We start from the raw sequence: 16,367 nt of genomic DNA, 5'->3' as shown, positions 1-16,367 counted from the left end.
GGCTTATTGTGGTTTCACATTTACATGACAATGTTCTGATTTTATTGGGAATGGAGGGGTGGGGGTGGGGATTGACTATCACTGACCACCATCTTGGTTTGGTGAGCATTTTGTGAAAGAAGAATTAGAAGAAATGACACAACCCAGCAAGGTGTCCTTTTCTGAGTCCAGTGCCTACCTTCTGGGCATATTTTTCTGGTTGCCATGTTTCTGCTCTAATGAACTCTATATTTTAGTTACTTTTATACCTGGTATTAAGTAGCATAAGCTGCTTCAACAAAGATTCCCTAAGTAAAGATACCTAAGCATGATGGAAGTGTCTTTCTCTTTCACCTGGACAGGAGAGCAGTCCAGGACAGCAGAGTAGCCCTCTCTACAGGTCATTTACTGATTCGGGTTTCTCTAGCCTAATTACTTTCCGTCACCCCTCTGTATGGTAGAAATTGCTTCATCAGCACTACATCCAAAAGAATGGGTAAGAGAGCATGTGTTGGGAAATCAGTATCCTTTCAAGGATGCGATGTGTAAGTTGGACACATTACTTTCTCTCACACTCTGTTAGCAAGAATAGGGTGACATCTAGTGACAAGGGAGGCTGTGAAAAAATGTAGTTCCTAGTTGGAGTGTCATATCCCTTGCTAAAATGAGGGGTGGAATGGGGTTCACTGCTAAAAGGAGGAAGTGGAGAATGGGTACTAGGGCTTTTAGTTATCTCAGCCACATAGAATAATATAGAAGTCAAAGCTCAGCACCAAAACCACCATTCTTTCATTACCACTCACCGAGGTGCGTAAACTAAAAACTGTCAACCTGAAGTCTAAGACCAATTCATTGCCTGAGATAAATTTACTCAAGTCTAGCAGTACTTTAGAAAGCTCTGGGTCTACTGTAGGTGGGACCTAGAAGGAGTATTGCTACTTTAGGCTCAGTATTTTGGAATAAGTCAGATTTCTCTACTCCCCTGTTGAAGTTCTAGCATGTATGGTGCCTAAAGTTGCATGAGATATGATAGAACTTGAGACACCTGGTCCACTCAGTGCTATGGCGTATTGTGGAGGTCATCTATATCATGCTAGCTTATTCAGCTTTTCCCAATATACTTACTGAACTTCTATTTTCCAGTTTTTGTGATAGACACTGGGTTAGAAAGGGCTATATTAACAAGATGAATAAGACATAGTACCTACCCTGGAGGTATGAGTCTAGAACTCGTTTCCAAAGGGAAACAGGTGTTTCCCCAAAAATGCATCCTGAGGCAACAAAGTTTTGGGAAACATCCCAGGACCCTAACTACCATCCATTCATCATCCACCAATATCCCCTCTGCCCATAGAGTCCACCCAAGAAAAATCTCTACCATTGGCCTGAGTCTAGTTCACACCTGAGTTCCTGATACCCTTTTCCATTTTTGGTTTGTTTTCTAAATCCACAGCAGCCCTAAAATTGACCTCACAGATTTCTGGCTCAATTCCTCTAGTGTCTAATGTCTGAGGGAGTTGGGGAAGGTCTTAGTGACGTTTGCATTGGACCTGAAAGAAGGAATGAATTCACCAAATAGAAAAAATTGAGGGCAGGTTGTGGCAGAGTGGAGGTGGCCTTCCAGAGAGAGGGAACATCGTGTGCAAAGGTATGAAGGTATGAACGATCATGGGGTCTTTTCTCCATCACCAAAAAGAAAAACAATTGCATCAGCACATCATAAGTTATGTTTTCTTTGAAATAGAGGCATTGTTAAAACAATACCTCTACGTCACACCTAGATTATTTAATTTGTAAGAATCTGAATCTGAACAGGACCATTCTCTCCCAGTCAGGGCATGCAGACAATTTGGTGAGGACCCTCCAGGGATGTTCATGTTCTGGGTGTTCTTAGCTCTAAAAAATATCCACGTTTCACTTTGTGAGCATGTGGTTTTTTGTTGTTGTTGTTAGTCACTGTACTGTTTTGGCAGCCACAGTGTGGAAGTAGCCAAGGAATTCAGGGCCATCGTGAACTATTCACAGGTTTATTGAAAGCTGTCTGTGTGCTCGGCAGTGGGGATATAAGGATAAATAAGAAGCTGTCTGATTCCTCGTTCCATAGAACTCACCTTCTGGACACAGGTAGTAATTCATCAGTCTCACTAATGTGGGCAGGGTCGGGGGGAGTGTGGCATTAGGCAAAGGACTCAGAATAGACAGAGTTTGCTGATGGGAAGGAACGTGATGTATCCAAGAAGGCCAGGCTGGCTGTAGAGGAAAGAGAGAAGAGAACACAGGTGCAAGATGAGAGTGCCCAGCTGCTGGACCCTGTTAAAAATGCGGGTCTTTATCGTAAGAGCAGTGGGAAGCCTTAAAAGATTTCAAATAGGAGCCAATACAATCTGATCTTTTTTTTTTTTTTTTGGAGGAGATATTAGTTACTCAGTAAGCATTTGTGGGTGTTTACTAGGTGACTGAAGGGATCTATGCGTAAACTGTGTTATCACATTAAAGAGAAAAACTCCCCCTAGGAAGGAAAATCATGAATTTCTACCTAAAAGCAGTAACAAAATAAAAAATAAAATTTTACGTAAAAAACAAACTGAACCATTTACTGTTTGTAGCAATTTGGAATCATGGGAAAGTGGTTTGCCCAAGGCCATATAGTAAGTTGTCTCATTTCTGCCCTGGTCATGAGCAAAACTGGTCCCTTCCTTCCCCTTTTCCTACTTCTCACTCCTGCTGAATCAGATTACTCTCCAGCTCTCACTGGAGCTTCTCCAAATTGAGAGCTTTGATTATAACCGTCTCCTTGGTTCAGTTTCTGATATCCTTGGTTAAGGATATCAAGTATTGCTGCGACACCATCCTTAGTCGGCTTCCAGGAGGATGCAGTCATGTCTTGTTGATCTTCTAGTTCGCAGCCTCTCAAATAGTGCAGAGCAGTTGGCAATTGAAAGCTATAATTGTTAAATTAGCACTGATAATATTAGCTGAGTGATGTATAGGCAACAGGGAGGAAATCGGCTGGACCAGTCTCCTCAGTTCATTTTGGAGAAGAGTGCAAAGTAAGGTTGCGTAGTGTTCATGAAAATGGTGGCTGTATGGACTGTTTTTGCCAAGAGATTGGCCTTTTTCTAAAAAACAGAAATCTCAGAAAGTGAGAGATTTCTGAGTAATACGTCAATCATGGGGAGGGATCTGTCATTTTCTGGCAAGTTGAATAGGCCATGGGAATTTTTACCTTACCTACGCTCACTCTTTTATGAATTATGAAGAATAATTTTTTTCCTGGAGCCTTTAAGAATGCAGGGAGGAGGGGAGCTAGTCCATATATTCATTCTTCCTTTGAGTATCTCTAGGGTTTTCTGTCTCCCTTTATCCCTGTCTCTTTCTGTTTCTCTCTGTCTTTCCCACTCTCCTCTTGCCCCCTTGGTAAGAACCAGTAATGGCATGTGTTACAGGATTTTCATGGGGACATTTTCTTGGCAGTGGCTTGTGACAGGTTAGGGCAGTTCTGGAGTGGCTGGTAGGGGTGAGGGAGGTCAGAATTCTAGTTTGCCCAAAGGCCAGGCTACTGGGGAGGCCAGTGTGGAAGTAGTGGGTACTTAGGGCACACAGGAAAGATGCAGAGTTCAGCGGGGAGGCTGAAGGGTCGTGGTGTTTGTTTTTAGGCCGTGGTGGTCCAGGCATGCATGCCAGCTTCAGCATAAGGAGCAATCAGCCTGGCCAGATGAAGCAGGTAGGCAGCCGGGAGGAGGCTGGCATGAAGCTAAGTAGGGCAGCAGGAGGCAGGATGCTGGTCTCAGCTCTGCTGGCTGAGACTGGGGTCTCAGGTGGGGATTGAGAGCAAGCGGGCCAGCCTCAGGGGCAAGTAGTAGGAATCCCACCCCAGACGCACAGGGTACCAGGGATTCTGGCCAGACCCAAAGATAACAAGCAGCTGATGCTTGGGGAACACTGAGTTTGTGCCAGGCACCGTTCTGAGCCCTTTCTTCTGTCAAGGCTTTCAATCTGCACAGTAATCTTGGGATAGCCCTCATTTTATAAATGAGGAATTGGAGGCACAGAGAGGCAGCAGAGCTTGCCGAGTGTTATTCAGCTGGGAAGTGACATAACGGGGCTGTGTGCACATCTGGCTCCAGAGCCCCTGCTCTTAGCCACCCTGCTGCATAGTATTCCCATTACACCGCGCCGGGGGTACCAGTCACACAGAGGGCAGTGGGGGGGCCCATGGAGGTGGGAGATGTAGTGGCCCCAATTCCATATTACTTCCCTTAAAGAAACGCTGATTCTTCCTCTGCTTTCTGTGTGCCAAGGACTTTCTCTGTCCCTTTCATATATTAACTCCTTAAATCTAGAACTCTTATCTCCATGTTACTGATGAGGCGCAGAGAGACTCAAGGACCTACCTGCCTAGGTAGTGAGGTCTACATTCAAACTCGGAGGACGACTGAAAGAGAAATCGATTATCTGTAGTGTTTTATTTTGTTCTCATTTCTTTACCCTGCGGGCGCCACCTGTGTGAAACACATCAGGGAGGAAACGGGTTGCAATATTAAAGCCTGCTATGCCACACAGATTTCTACAGGCGAACGCATGAGTGGATTAGCTCTTGCAGAGCAGAAGAGGGAGAAAAATCATCTAGCACATGGTGGTCACTTAGCAAAATTTCAACAAAAACAAAGAGCAAAATAATGCCTGTAGCTGAATTGGCAAGCCAAGGCTTTGACTTGTGTTCTAATTCATCCTGACCTTTCAGAGTCTTGCTGTAGAACCCATAACTACACTGGCGTAGAAAAGTTAAATTCCAGAGAAACCTGAGTGGAAAATTGGACAGTCAGGTTTCCTTTAACTTCCAAATCGACACCATTGTCTTGATCGTGGCTGTCTAAAACTCAGAGCTGATCAGCACACTCTTGACTTTTCGCCCCCTCTTCTCCCTTTCCAAACAGATGGAAAACAGGATTGCTTGTTCTCTGTGTGCCACTGTCAATTCCATGGGTTTGCTGTACCACAAAGCCCCGTCCAGTAAAGGAAAGCAACTTCTTATCCCTACATTTGAAGCCAACAAAAACTAACTGAAAGTAGTGATCCCATGAGATACGTAAGAGAGCTTTTCTGATTGGTTGAGGGGCATACCATTTCCTCTGCTGAACTGAGCTCAGTGGAGGCATTTGTCAAATTGCGAGAAAAATCTCCCCACCAAGAATCATGTGTAATTTATAACAGAAGCACACACGCAATGCCTTCTCATAGGGTCTTTTGACTTTGACATGTTGATCATAATGAGAGATGACTTGAAAGGAAGTGGGTCAGAAAGAGAGTCAGCAGAGCAACCTCAAAATCGGAGGCAGTCGTTTCGGGGCTATGTGGTTTTGGAGGTTACTCAGTGATGAGAGGTGAGTGGGTTACTGGGAAACACGAACACGAGATAAGCCACAAGGCTTTCAGACTTGTTCTCATTGAAACCTCAGGTAAGAGAAGTAGACCAGGGGAGAGGGTAGTTTATCTTTCATCTTCTCAACCAGTCACTCCCCTGGAGAACTCTTAAAGTCAAACGTAAGAGGCTGCCAAGCCCTTAGCTACTTTTTACCTCTTGCTGCAGTGAATTGTGACACCCTTGAAATTTGGCCCTCAGAACTTGGACCTGCTGGAATCCCGAGGTCTTCTCATCTGAAAAGTCCCAGAAAGTTCCCAGGGTCCTCTCACTACTTCTCTCCCAGCTTTCAGTTCAGAGACTAGTGGGACAGAGATGGTCAGTTCCAAGATCCTCTTGGAATTCCGAGTTCATTTTTCTGGGAACTCCTCAAAGTTCCTCTGGGGAAGTCCAAACTGAGGCTCTCACTAGGGTTCCTCTGGAACTCTAGGACCAGCCTGATTATGGAATTGAAACCTTTAGATAATTTGCAGGTACAGTGCTCATTCTGTGTAGGTCCCAATGCTAGGGGCAGACTCTCCAATCTATTAGTTGATTTTCATTTATCAGCTTGTGGGTGACCACGTGACTTGTAATTAGACCATTTTTAGAATGAAAGATAGATCCTCCCACAACCAAAGTGACCTCCTTCTGTTTTACCAAATTTCTCCTGGGAACACGTCCACTGCTCCTCATCCCTTGTCTTGAAGACCCCGTCACAAATGGAGTAGGAAGGAACATTCAACTATAGAACATTGTGGCTTTGAATACAGGAATTTAACCATTTTGTATATTAAAATGAGGGCTGGATTAGGTGACCTCTGGGGTTCTCCCATCTCCAACAACTTGTAATTCTGAGTCCAGCATTTTTCTAACCTCCTGGGGAGCAGGCCGAGCCAGCCTGCCCATGTTTCACATCGGTTCTTAGTCTGAGGGCTTGGGTGCAGGGTTGCAGGGAGTAACTACAGGCCACTGTGCTGGATCCACTGCCTTCCTCCCGGCATCCCACTCGGAGTCAGACTGGTTTACTGCATGCATTACTTTGTCACAAAATGAGCCCCCGAAAAAAAATGAGCCCCTGTTCTTTAAAAACTTCCTTTAGACCCTCACATTAGCTGTAGGGACCACTTTGAAGCAGGAAAGCACAGGAGAAGAATTGAGCCATGTACAGTTTTCCCAGTAGGGAGCAGCTTTTCTCATCTTGGTGAATTATGCAAGTGAACTGCTTCTCCTCCTCCCCCAATCTAGACTTCCATTTAAAGCCACTCAGGAAGTATCCATACTCTCAATTGAAGTGGTAAAGTAAGGAAATGATGTGGAAACCGGAAGGAGAAAAAAGACCCTCTTGCTTCCATTTTCTGTAGATTCTGACTAAAATAGCACATGGCTATATAGTTATGGAGTTATTAAAAATAACAGAATGGCATACAGGGTTTTGAGTTTACAGATCCTTTGACCCAGTCCTCTCGCGTTATGAAGGGGAGAGCTGAGGTTCAGCCTGGGGCGTGACTTGCGTGACACACAGTTGTCAGCAGGTAGACCTGGCACTGGGTTTCTTTCTATGGACTCCTGCCGATTGCACCCCTCCTCTTTTGCCATTCTCCCTCTGTGTAGGCACAGATGGCATCCTGTATGAACCCTACCATCTGGGGTTCTAAAGGACTGATGAGTCCCCTTGCCATCGTTTCAATTTGAAAGCGACTAAGTACTGGTGCTATTCCCGAGGTGTGCAACTGGGATTGAAAGACATTACTGGATCATGGTACCCCTGGAAGAACTGTGCTCTGCTCAGCAGGTGTAGCTCTGGTATTGGTTTTTGTGACCCGACCTTGTTCCTTTAGAAGTTACACTTTTCAGAGATACTGGCTGGAAGGACAGGCATCATTTCCTAGGTCCAGGGCCAGCCAGTTATTCCTGGGCTGACAGCTCAGGAGCTGTAGCCAGTGCCTTCCAGCTGACAAAGCAGGGTTGTCATTGGTAAGTGTTTATGTTGCACTTTAGATTTGCAAAGTTCCTTCTCTGAGTTATTTTTTACCTCAATTTGGCAGATGAAGAAACTAAAGCCCATAGAGTGGTGATTGGTCCAGCCATCCGACCAATAAGTGGTGAAGCTGATGCTGGACTCAGAGCCTCAGAGTTTCTGGGTCATTGTTTACCCCAATGAGTCATTCAGCTTCTCTATCTTGTGCTCTTTGCCCCTCATCAACTTCTTTTTTTCAAACATAGCTGGCTTCTTTTAGAGTAAGTTATAGAGCTGTCTTGTTTAAAACCTGCAGTCCTTTATTGGTTGACCAGAAAGCTGTAAGTATCTAAGTATGCTCCAGTGTGGGACCTGTCCCGGGTGAGACTGAGCTGTGGTGTGATAGGAGCAGAGGGAGGGAGTAGGACTTCCCTGTTTGGATTTTTGGGAAAAGATCAATGCCTTTATAGGAAATTAAAGGTCCAAAAATTGGAAAGGGGATGATGAATTTAAGGTAAAATATTGGCCGTTGCTTAAAGGTTGTTTAAAAATTAAAGAGACATTAAAAATGTTGCATCTAAATAAAGGCTTTTGAGAGCTTTGGGCTTCTTTTTCAAACTTCACTGATTGGGTTACAGAAGTATTTTCTTGCCAGTGAGGCAGAGAGACTTCAGCGAGAATATTGAAAACTTTTACAGTAGAAATTCCCACAAGAAATCTTACCATCTGTTTATTCTATCCATTTTTTTTTACCTTTTTTTAAAAAAAATTAAATTGCATCTGCTAAGTACACATGTTGGGTGGAGATTAGTATCTGTTTGCCTGTTTTACACAGTATTCTCTGAAAATAAAATTTCTCCTTCGCTCCCCTACCTCCCTCCAATTGTGAATTTAATTAAGATGAGCAGTTGTGTTTAGAGTAGTCAATAGTCTGCCTTTCCAGACATTCCAAGCAGCCTTTTAGATATTGATAAGTGTTTATTGCAGAACTACACAGTACGGGCGAAACAGGAAGCAGCTCTTTGCTGGGTAGGATGCTCCAGTCGCCCTCCACTCTCCCAGGGAACGCTCTTCAGCTGACTGAAGCAGGGAAGCCGAGCCAATCAGAGGCCGCTTTCCTAGCTCAGTCACCAGTCTGTGGCTGAGGAAGGGTTTTGCTTTTCTATGCTCTGTATTGGGAAGGCAGATAAAATGCCAGGTCTGAACTGCCTCTGGGGATAACCTCACCCTCTGTGATGTGAATGAATAGCATCGTGCCTGATAAATCCACAGGAATTGATAAGGCAGGCGCAGTTCTTCCAAACAGGCCTTTTCTATCTTTTAGCTCTAGCTGTGGCTTCTGTAGCAGTTTTGCTTTTGCCTTGAAAGAGGTGCTCTGGATTATCAGACCTCCATGTATGACAATTTGTACCTGCATGGAATTGAAGACTCGGAGGCTGTAAGTATTTTCATAGATGGCTGATTCCCTCTCCCCTCCTCTTCCTCCTCCCACTAACCCTCCCCCCCCGCCCCCCCCCTCACTTCTTAGGCAACGCAGGGAACATGGAGCTGAAAGCGAACATCTTTCAGGTGCTTACTGGCTGCTATGTCAATGTTCTCTGTATAGTTTAGAGTTAACGGAAATAATTCTTCATTATATAATTTCTTGTCAAGCCAAAAAGAAATTAGGGTGATAGCAAAGGCATCTAAGAGTGTAAGCTGTTTGGATTTGTACATTACTTGGTCCACATTTGATCTCACCTGGGGTAACTAACTGCACCTTGTAGACCAGTTTAAACTATGCAGAAAGTGCCTGTGTTTCCCAACAGCGGGGTTCATAGAAAAGGCTCATTCATTATATAATACACATTGTTTACTGAGCTGGCATGAATGGAAGTTCCTCAGCTGTAGCTGTATTATGTGGTTTCTGGCCATACAAGCGGTGCGGATCTACTGCTTCTTTGTTAAGGAAATCAGATGCAAAGGTTGTGGTCGTACAAGACCCCAGTGCAGAGGCAGAGGTAGTGTTCCTGCACTCTACCCTGGAGGGCTGGAGTAGGCTCCCGTGTGTGCTGCCTCAGAAAACTGGACTGCTTTCCCTCCACAGGTCAGGCTCACGTAATCTATGAAAATCCGCTTGAAAATGGTTTTCTGAAATCCCCTAAAGCAGACCATCAGAATGCTAGCTTTTGAGTATAGGGTAAAGCTGATTCCTGACTCTTTCTTTTACGATTGCTAGTAGTGGTTCTTTCATTTTAATCAGTTATATAGAAACCATGCAAGGTAAAATAATTCGGGTAGCTAATGGGACCTGCTGTGGGGAGTCTGGATTGTATATGAGTGCAATGCCATACGTGTTGCTCCATTTGAAGCAGGAGGGTGTTATATAAGGTTCTCTGGCTAAACCGCCAATAAACAGATTATAACAACAACAACAAAAAACCCCCCGGTGATATACGTCAGTGCAGACGTAAGTATCAAAGGATGTGCTATCCATGAAAGATAGACATCCTGTGTTCTGATAAGGCATTTCATTTTTCTTCCCCGTCTGTGTATTAGCTCTAACTCTAACTCTGTTTCCACAAAGTCTCTCTGCATGTTGCCCAACGTGCTCGTAAATGATCAGACTGTTAGTTTACTGCAAGGGGCTGTAGTCAGAAACAGGGGTGGCTGAAATAGAGAAGGTCCGCACTTGGCAAGCGGGTGGGAGGACGGAAAACGCAACTATAGGAGTTCCGTAGGGCAGCTGCCCTGGCTGGGTTTGTCAGGAGGCCTGCTGCTTCCTCAGGCCCCTTCTTTCCACATGCTCATTTATGAAACATGGGATGACTTCAGTGAATTATAACTTTTTTATTTTCGACCATTCGGCACTGTGTTGCCCTTAAGTGGATTGGTGGAGTTATTTTAGAAACCAGCTGCTATGAACAGAGTCAGCTAGGAACTAATGTATCCAGCACCTTGTTCTCCAGAACTGTATAAATTTCCAAAGCACTGTTTCAGCAGGGAGCCAGTATAAGTATGAAAATATATATTTTTTCCTTTTGGTCCAGCCTCACAGGACGGCCGAGCCTTTCTGTAGGGTGGGAAGTGTGCAGTGACTTGCCTCCGTGACGGCCGTGGATGGCAGGCAGTGCTAGATACTGCAGTGCTGAGCTCCTGTGACTCAGTGGTGGCCGGCAGGCTGAGCTCCTCAGGGCTCCGCACATCTGTGGAGGCGAGGAAGGTGGGAAACCCAAGGAATGAAGAAAGGCATCTGGCTGATCCTCCATCGAAAGTATGGGAGGCTTTCGGAAGGGTGGGCTCGAAAGCGTGTCACATAAATCAGAGGGGAAGGCAGAGATGTTCGGAGGGGTGAACTGACTCTGAATGCTTATTTGAGTTTGTTTGTTTTTATAAGGAAGAATAATGTGATGTGTTACCCAAGATGGTGTGAACAAAGCTTCAAGCCAGTGGAGAAGACTAGGCCTAAATAGCTGAGCCGGTGAAGTGAAAAATAAAGCCACACCTGGAGTGCCACAGCCCCAGCAGTCTTTCTCAGTGCCAATGCATTTATGGCTGTAAGTGTGGGGGGTTGCCCAGACGGAAGCAAAGCTCTCAGACCAGGTCCGGTGGATAGGCGTGGAGAGGCTTTTCTCAGAGGGTCAGCTGCAGTCTGAGAATATACAGGCACTAAAAGCTGAGGACGGCACTTCCTTTGGGGGGTCGGGGAGCCATCTGAATATGTCTACCACTCTGTGCTGTGGACAATGTCTCTGTGGGGTGTGTGGGGTTTAACATGTGATAAGTGATTATATTCAGTGTATTCACCCAGTAAGCCTGTAATAAGATCATCTTGCCTAGGGACTATTTTATTCTGAATAAGAATAAAGCATTATTAGCCATGGTTAGCACCTTACATCCCCGCAGTATAAGAGAGATTTTGGTAACCATGATGGGATGTTTTTCTTAAGAATCTGGTCCAGAGGGAGATCGTATACTTCCGGTACCCTTGATTTTGACTTACAACCTCTGTATTTTATGTACTGTGTATATATAAAGGGAAAGGAACAAGGGCCATGTTGGAACACACTTGAGTCTGGGTTCTTGAGTCCTAGAGAGCCTTGTTGGAAAAGTCCATTAACTTCTGCTCTGGTTTCTAGGAGGGTCATTAAGTGTCAGCTTCATTCAGAATTACAAGGAAGCCGAAAAGTTCCTTCAGGACCCCCACAGCAAGGTCCTACATAGGAACAGGAGATTTCACGCATGCCACATTACCCCTTTTGTTACCTTGACAGGGAATGGGTGTGTGCTCCAGAATGAGTCCATACCTAGACCAGGCCTGTTACAATCGATTATGCGCACCGAATCTCACTACATGGTCTCTTCTGTGTGATGGTTGTCCTCTTCCTCTTCCACTGACGCCACTGGGTCTTCACACAGGTCTCGGTGGCCAACATGCTTTTCACTGACTGAGCCCCCAATATGCATTATGCATTTTTTTATCTGAGTCACAATAGATTTTGGTAGACCTGTTCCTTGGTGTACACGTTTCATAATTGGGTATTTTGACGTTTGTGGAATCATTATAAGAATAGATTCTTTTTTCATACGGTAGGCTTGTTACACAGATGATAGGAGGGATGTTTTTATAGGGATAAAATGGAAGAAGCAGATAAGTAGAAAAAGTTCCTTAGAATCCTCCCAGACATAATCACGGTTAACTATTGCTATGTATCCTTTCAGACTATCAATGTACATATGTCATTCTAAACCTGCTACTGCATGTTGCATTTCTGTGAAATGCTGTTTTCACTTGACAAAATATTGAGCACACGGGGACTAGAATGGCCTGTGCAAGAGATGTTTTGCAAAATTTAAAGCTCTACATGGAGCTTCTGGAATTTGGGGCAATTTAAATGAAATACAGATTCTTGGAATATTTGGTAAAGTGAAGCCAGGGTTATCTGCATATAGAATTAATAGTTGATTCTCTGATACAATTTCTTCCACTTCCAAATGCTTACATTCTAAAGTATTTAGGGGGAAAGACCTGATGTATTTCAATGAAAAAGATGATCAGATCATAATTCAGGGCATTTACTAAGGAGTAAAATACCTTTTGCAATGTTTTCAATCCTAGAAAAGGAGCCATAATAAATTTAATACTTTCAGAAATCTTATAGATGTAAAAATTAAAGCAGAGGTCAATTTTACAAACTATAATAATGTGTGTATATATTTAAATTTGTATGTACCTATACATTATTATAACTATAAGTATCTGTTAATTATTTAAACTATTCATTTCCTATAAGCTATGTAACTGTGCATGTTTACCCAAATGTTTAAGCACCCGCAGGCACTCACACACATTCATATATAGACATGCTCCACGCTTTGCTAATTGATGGTTAATGCTAAGTGGGAGATTTCTGCCATAGAGGTTTTGGAGAAGGAAAATCAACTGTTTTTGACATAAAGAAAGACACCGAGAGGGTTGAAAGGCAACACATCCACAAGAGAATAAAGGATTGCTACTTTCAAAGGTATGATACAGTTGTTTTAGGTATGGAGATGTGTTCTTGGGCTTGCTAGGGAGGAGGCTAAACTTAGAACAGAAGGCTTTGTGTGTTTAGGGACCTTCGGAAACACACTCTAGGGATATTAAGGATTAAAGTCCTTTTGGAAACGAGAAGACTAGAGGTCTTAATGGTACATTAGAGGATCCCTTCTGGGGCCAGGGAGTCTTTGTGGACTATTTCTAGAGAATGAGGTCTGTTCTGTAAAGGAATCCAAGGTCTGGATGTTGGCATCACTGGCCAGAGAGGAAAACAAAACGCTGCTTGTGGTTTGTGTAAGAAATTTGACTGCGAAAATCAAGTCGTGTACTAAGTTGAGTGATTTTGGTGTTTGTCCAGAGTCTAAGTAAACGATGAACAGAAACTTCTCCTCATCCAATCAATTCTTAGCAGCAATGGCTTCCTGAAATGTATATGGAAATGATTTCTAGATGTAATTGTCATAGAGCTAAAGAGAGAAATTTCTCAAATCTTTTCAGAACCCATGAATTTGCCTCTCCAGTTATTCTGTGGTACAAGATGCTCTGTAGGAAGGTCAGCAAAGCTATGAAAACATATGCTTTTGGGGTGAAGGTGGGGAGGCATCCCATTGCCTTAGCCCTTCCTTTTCTATCAGATTTCAGCTAGAATCGTATTCCTGTGTGGATAGTTCTCATCATTGTGTTTACCACCTCCCTGTAATATCCCATACCGAGGTAAACTGAGCCACCCGAGGACAAGAAGGCACAACTGGACTGGTTATCACTTTTTGTTCTCTCTCTTCCCTCTCCTACTCGTCTTTTACAATAATCAAGTCATGAGCTCAGATATGCATGAAGCTAAGTTAAAAATTTTATACAAAGCGATCTCTGTAGACTCTGTTTTCTTATCTCAATAAGGCTGAGTTACCGTGTTTCCCCCAAAATAAGACCTAGCTGGACCATCAGCTCTAATGCATCTTTTGGGGCAAAAATTAATATAAGACCTACTCTTATTTTACTATAAGACCAGGTATAATATAATATAATATAATATAATATAATATAATATAATATAATATAATACAATATAACAAATACCAGGTCTTATATTAATTTTTGCTCCAAAAGATGCATTAGAGCCGATGGTCCAGCTAGGTCTTATTTTCAGGGAAACACGTTAGGTGCCTTTTCTGTGGTTGCATCAGGCCATATGGACTTTAAAACATCAGCAACTCAACCTCCCACACTGGCAATGACAAGATGTTTAAATGTCTGTGACCTCACTTATTGAGGATGGGGCATTCGTAGGCCATTGCGTAGTGTGTAAAGTCCAGGAAGTTTACAGTTTATATAAAATAATGGCAAGCAGATTGGGAGTTGTCGATTTTTATGCCTTGAACTTTCAACTTTTGAAACTTTGAAAAGTGTGGATCTAAGATAAAATTGTGTGGCCCTTTTTACAGTACTTATGGGTATGCATAAAGGAAGGTGGCTCAGAAAGCTCACGTGATTGTTTTTGAGATCTAAGTAGGCAAATATTTGTTCTTGCTCTACATTTATGTATTTTTCTAAAAACATAAGTGTGTAGTGTTAGTGATACATATTTTTCTCTCTTGTTAAATGGTGCCACAGTATCAGTACTTCCTACATCCTATTGTTTTCTTCTGCATCTGTCCTTAGAAATATTGAAATGGCTTAAATTTAAAACAGGATGTTTTGAATTTGCTTCCAGCCTTTCTGTGCAGAAGAATTGATCAAAGAGATGCATCATTACCGGAATATTGGCAACTGTCAGTTATTCAGGAGCTGGATTGTGTAGTTTGTGAATAATTCTCTTATTTTGCCTTTTTTGTCCTATTCCTCCGTAACTCGCTCTTCTTTTTAGCTTGAGCATAATATAGGCAAAAGAGTCTGACCTCCAATTTTATTACTGTATTAGCAGATTTGTTGAAAAGTTCAGTGAGTGATACGGTTGTAGTTAAAAGTGTTTCTCAATCTTTTTTAACCTCTGTGAAACTTTGGCAATTTTATCTTCTACTGATAGTATCTATCAACCAGGGAAATGTCAAGTTTATGTTTTTGTACTTTGTATTGTGAAACAGTAACACAGTGTGACAGTGCTGTGAATAACAGGGGATACTCAGTACAAATTTGCTAGGGATTTAGTCCTACTTCCTAGTTTGCAGCCCTGGGTACAGTTCTTAAATTTTCTGTGCCTCAGTTTCCACATCTCTGAAGTGTCAATAATAATAGAACTTGCATCTTGGGTGGTTTTGAAGATTAAATTAGTTAACATGTGTAAAGCCCTTAAAACATGTGTCTTCTGATATTATTATACATGTAAGGAATATATTTATACTTTGGGGGAACTAAACATGTCCCTTTCTCTGCAGGTTTTGATATTTTCACCAAACACTTTAGTTTATTTTCAGAGTATTTGCATGGTTTTTGACAGTGATTTCCAAAAATATTACAGAGATTGGCAAGTAAAAGAACGCACTAATTTCCTAAGGCCTTGTGAATAGTTTGTTGAATTTTGTTTCAGAAAAGAGATGGTAGAGTATAATTCAAAGAATATTAGGAGTTTGAAGTCTTGGTCTTTGCCATTTATTAGCAGTGATCGTGGGCTGCTAAAGTCATTTAATCACTCTAATACTCAATTTCCCCTCTAAAACAAAGAGGTTTGACTTAGATAATTTGTAATGTTTCTTTATATCCAAAATTCTACTCTCTTGGCTGATAAGCAGTTTCTTCAGTTGGGATGCAAATACCACCATAGGCCATTTGCTTTTTTGAAATGATCAATTACCATGGTGTCTTGTGCATACTGAATAACATGTTAGTATTTGGACCTTGAATCTGGACGTTTGGCCTTTTCAGAATCTTTGAAGGAGGAAGGTGTGTGTGGTGCATATCTTTGAGAGGACTGGATATTTGAAAATGAAGATATTTCATTTAAGATTTTTAACTCTAGAAGCCAAAAAAGAATGCTTTGTGTATTGCTCATTTGCTTGCCAATAACCACAGTGCACTTCTAGCCCACAGCGATTTGAGTTGGAAACATTTGAGTCTCATCTCTAAGGAAAAAAAAAAAAAGGCAAAAGCTGTCTGAGAAGTGAGCTTCTCCTAACTGTTACTGATGATCGAGGAGAGGTATTTGTTCTTTAAATTATCTCCCTCTTTCCTTCTTGGCTAAGGTAATAAGATGCCTTAGCAGTACACTAGGAGAATGTTAACCAAAAAAATGTTTAAATAATTGTTTTATGATTATTGTGATGCTTAATCATCAAAAATGTTTATTGTTTGGTGTTTTCTTGCTTTACGAAATTTTCTTCAGTTCGTCATTATTATCTTTTGGGGTATAATAAAAAACAATAATCAATCAATTGGAAAACCACAGGAATATAATAAATTATAGGAGACAGTCATTATTTTTTAAAAGGCGTTCATTACTTTAAAAAAGAGTAACTGTGCCTGATCTGTTTAATTTTCCTCTGATAAAATGAAAGGCCACAAAGATGAAAGGGGCA

The 16,367-nt window shown here is 42.3% G+C and overlaps 1 protein-coding gene across 7 annotated transcripts in view; it reads left to right on the top strand.

Moving 5' to 3' along the window:
* The window catches only part of CACNB4 (calcium voltage-gated channel auxiliary subunit beta 4), a 224,347-nt gene that overhangs the window by 91,559 nt on the left and 116,421 nt on the right, over positions 1–16,367 (top strand). The window contains exons 1-2 of one of the 7 annotated variants that reach the window (XM_074336368.1): positions 8,465–8,778; positions 10,721–10,876. The exons of 3 other annotated variants lie outside the window; for them this stretch is intronic. In XM_074336368.1, the coding sequence (XP_074192469.1) occupies positions 10,871–10,876 (6 nt within the window). In that variant the 5' untranslated portion in view covers positions 8,465–8,778; positions 10,721–10,870. Of the gene's footprint in view, positions 1–8,463; positions 8,779–10,716; positions 10,877–16,367 lie in introns of those variants that run through there. 3 more of the 7 variants (XM_019737463.2, XM_074336365.1, XM_019737462.2) reach the window with 3 other exon arrangements.

This window comes from Rhinolophus sinicus, linkage group LG01, assembly GCF_036562045.2.
Source record: "Rhinolophus sinicus isolate RSC01 linkage group LG01, ASM3656204v1, whole genome shotgun sequence".
Classification (NCBI taxonomy): domain Eukaryota; kingdom Metazoa; phylum Chordata; class Mammalia; order Chiroptera; family Rhinolophidae; genus Rhinolophus; species Rhinolophus sinicus.
The sequence above is the reverse complement of the archived record's forward strand: the minus strand, read 5'-3'. Positions and strand labels throughout refer to the sequence as shown.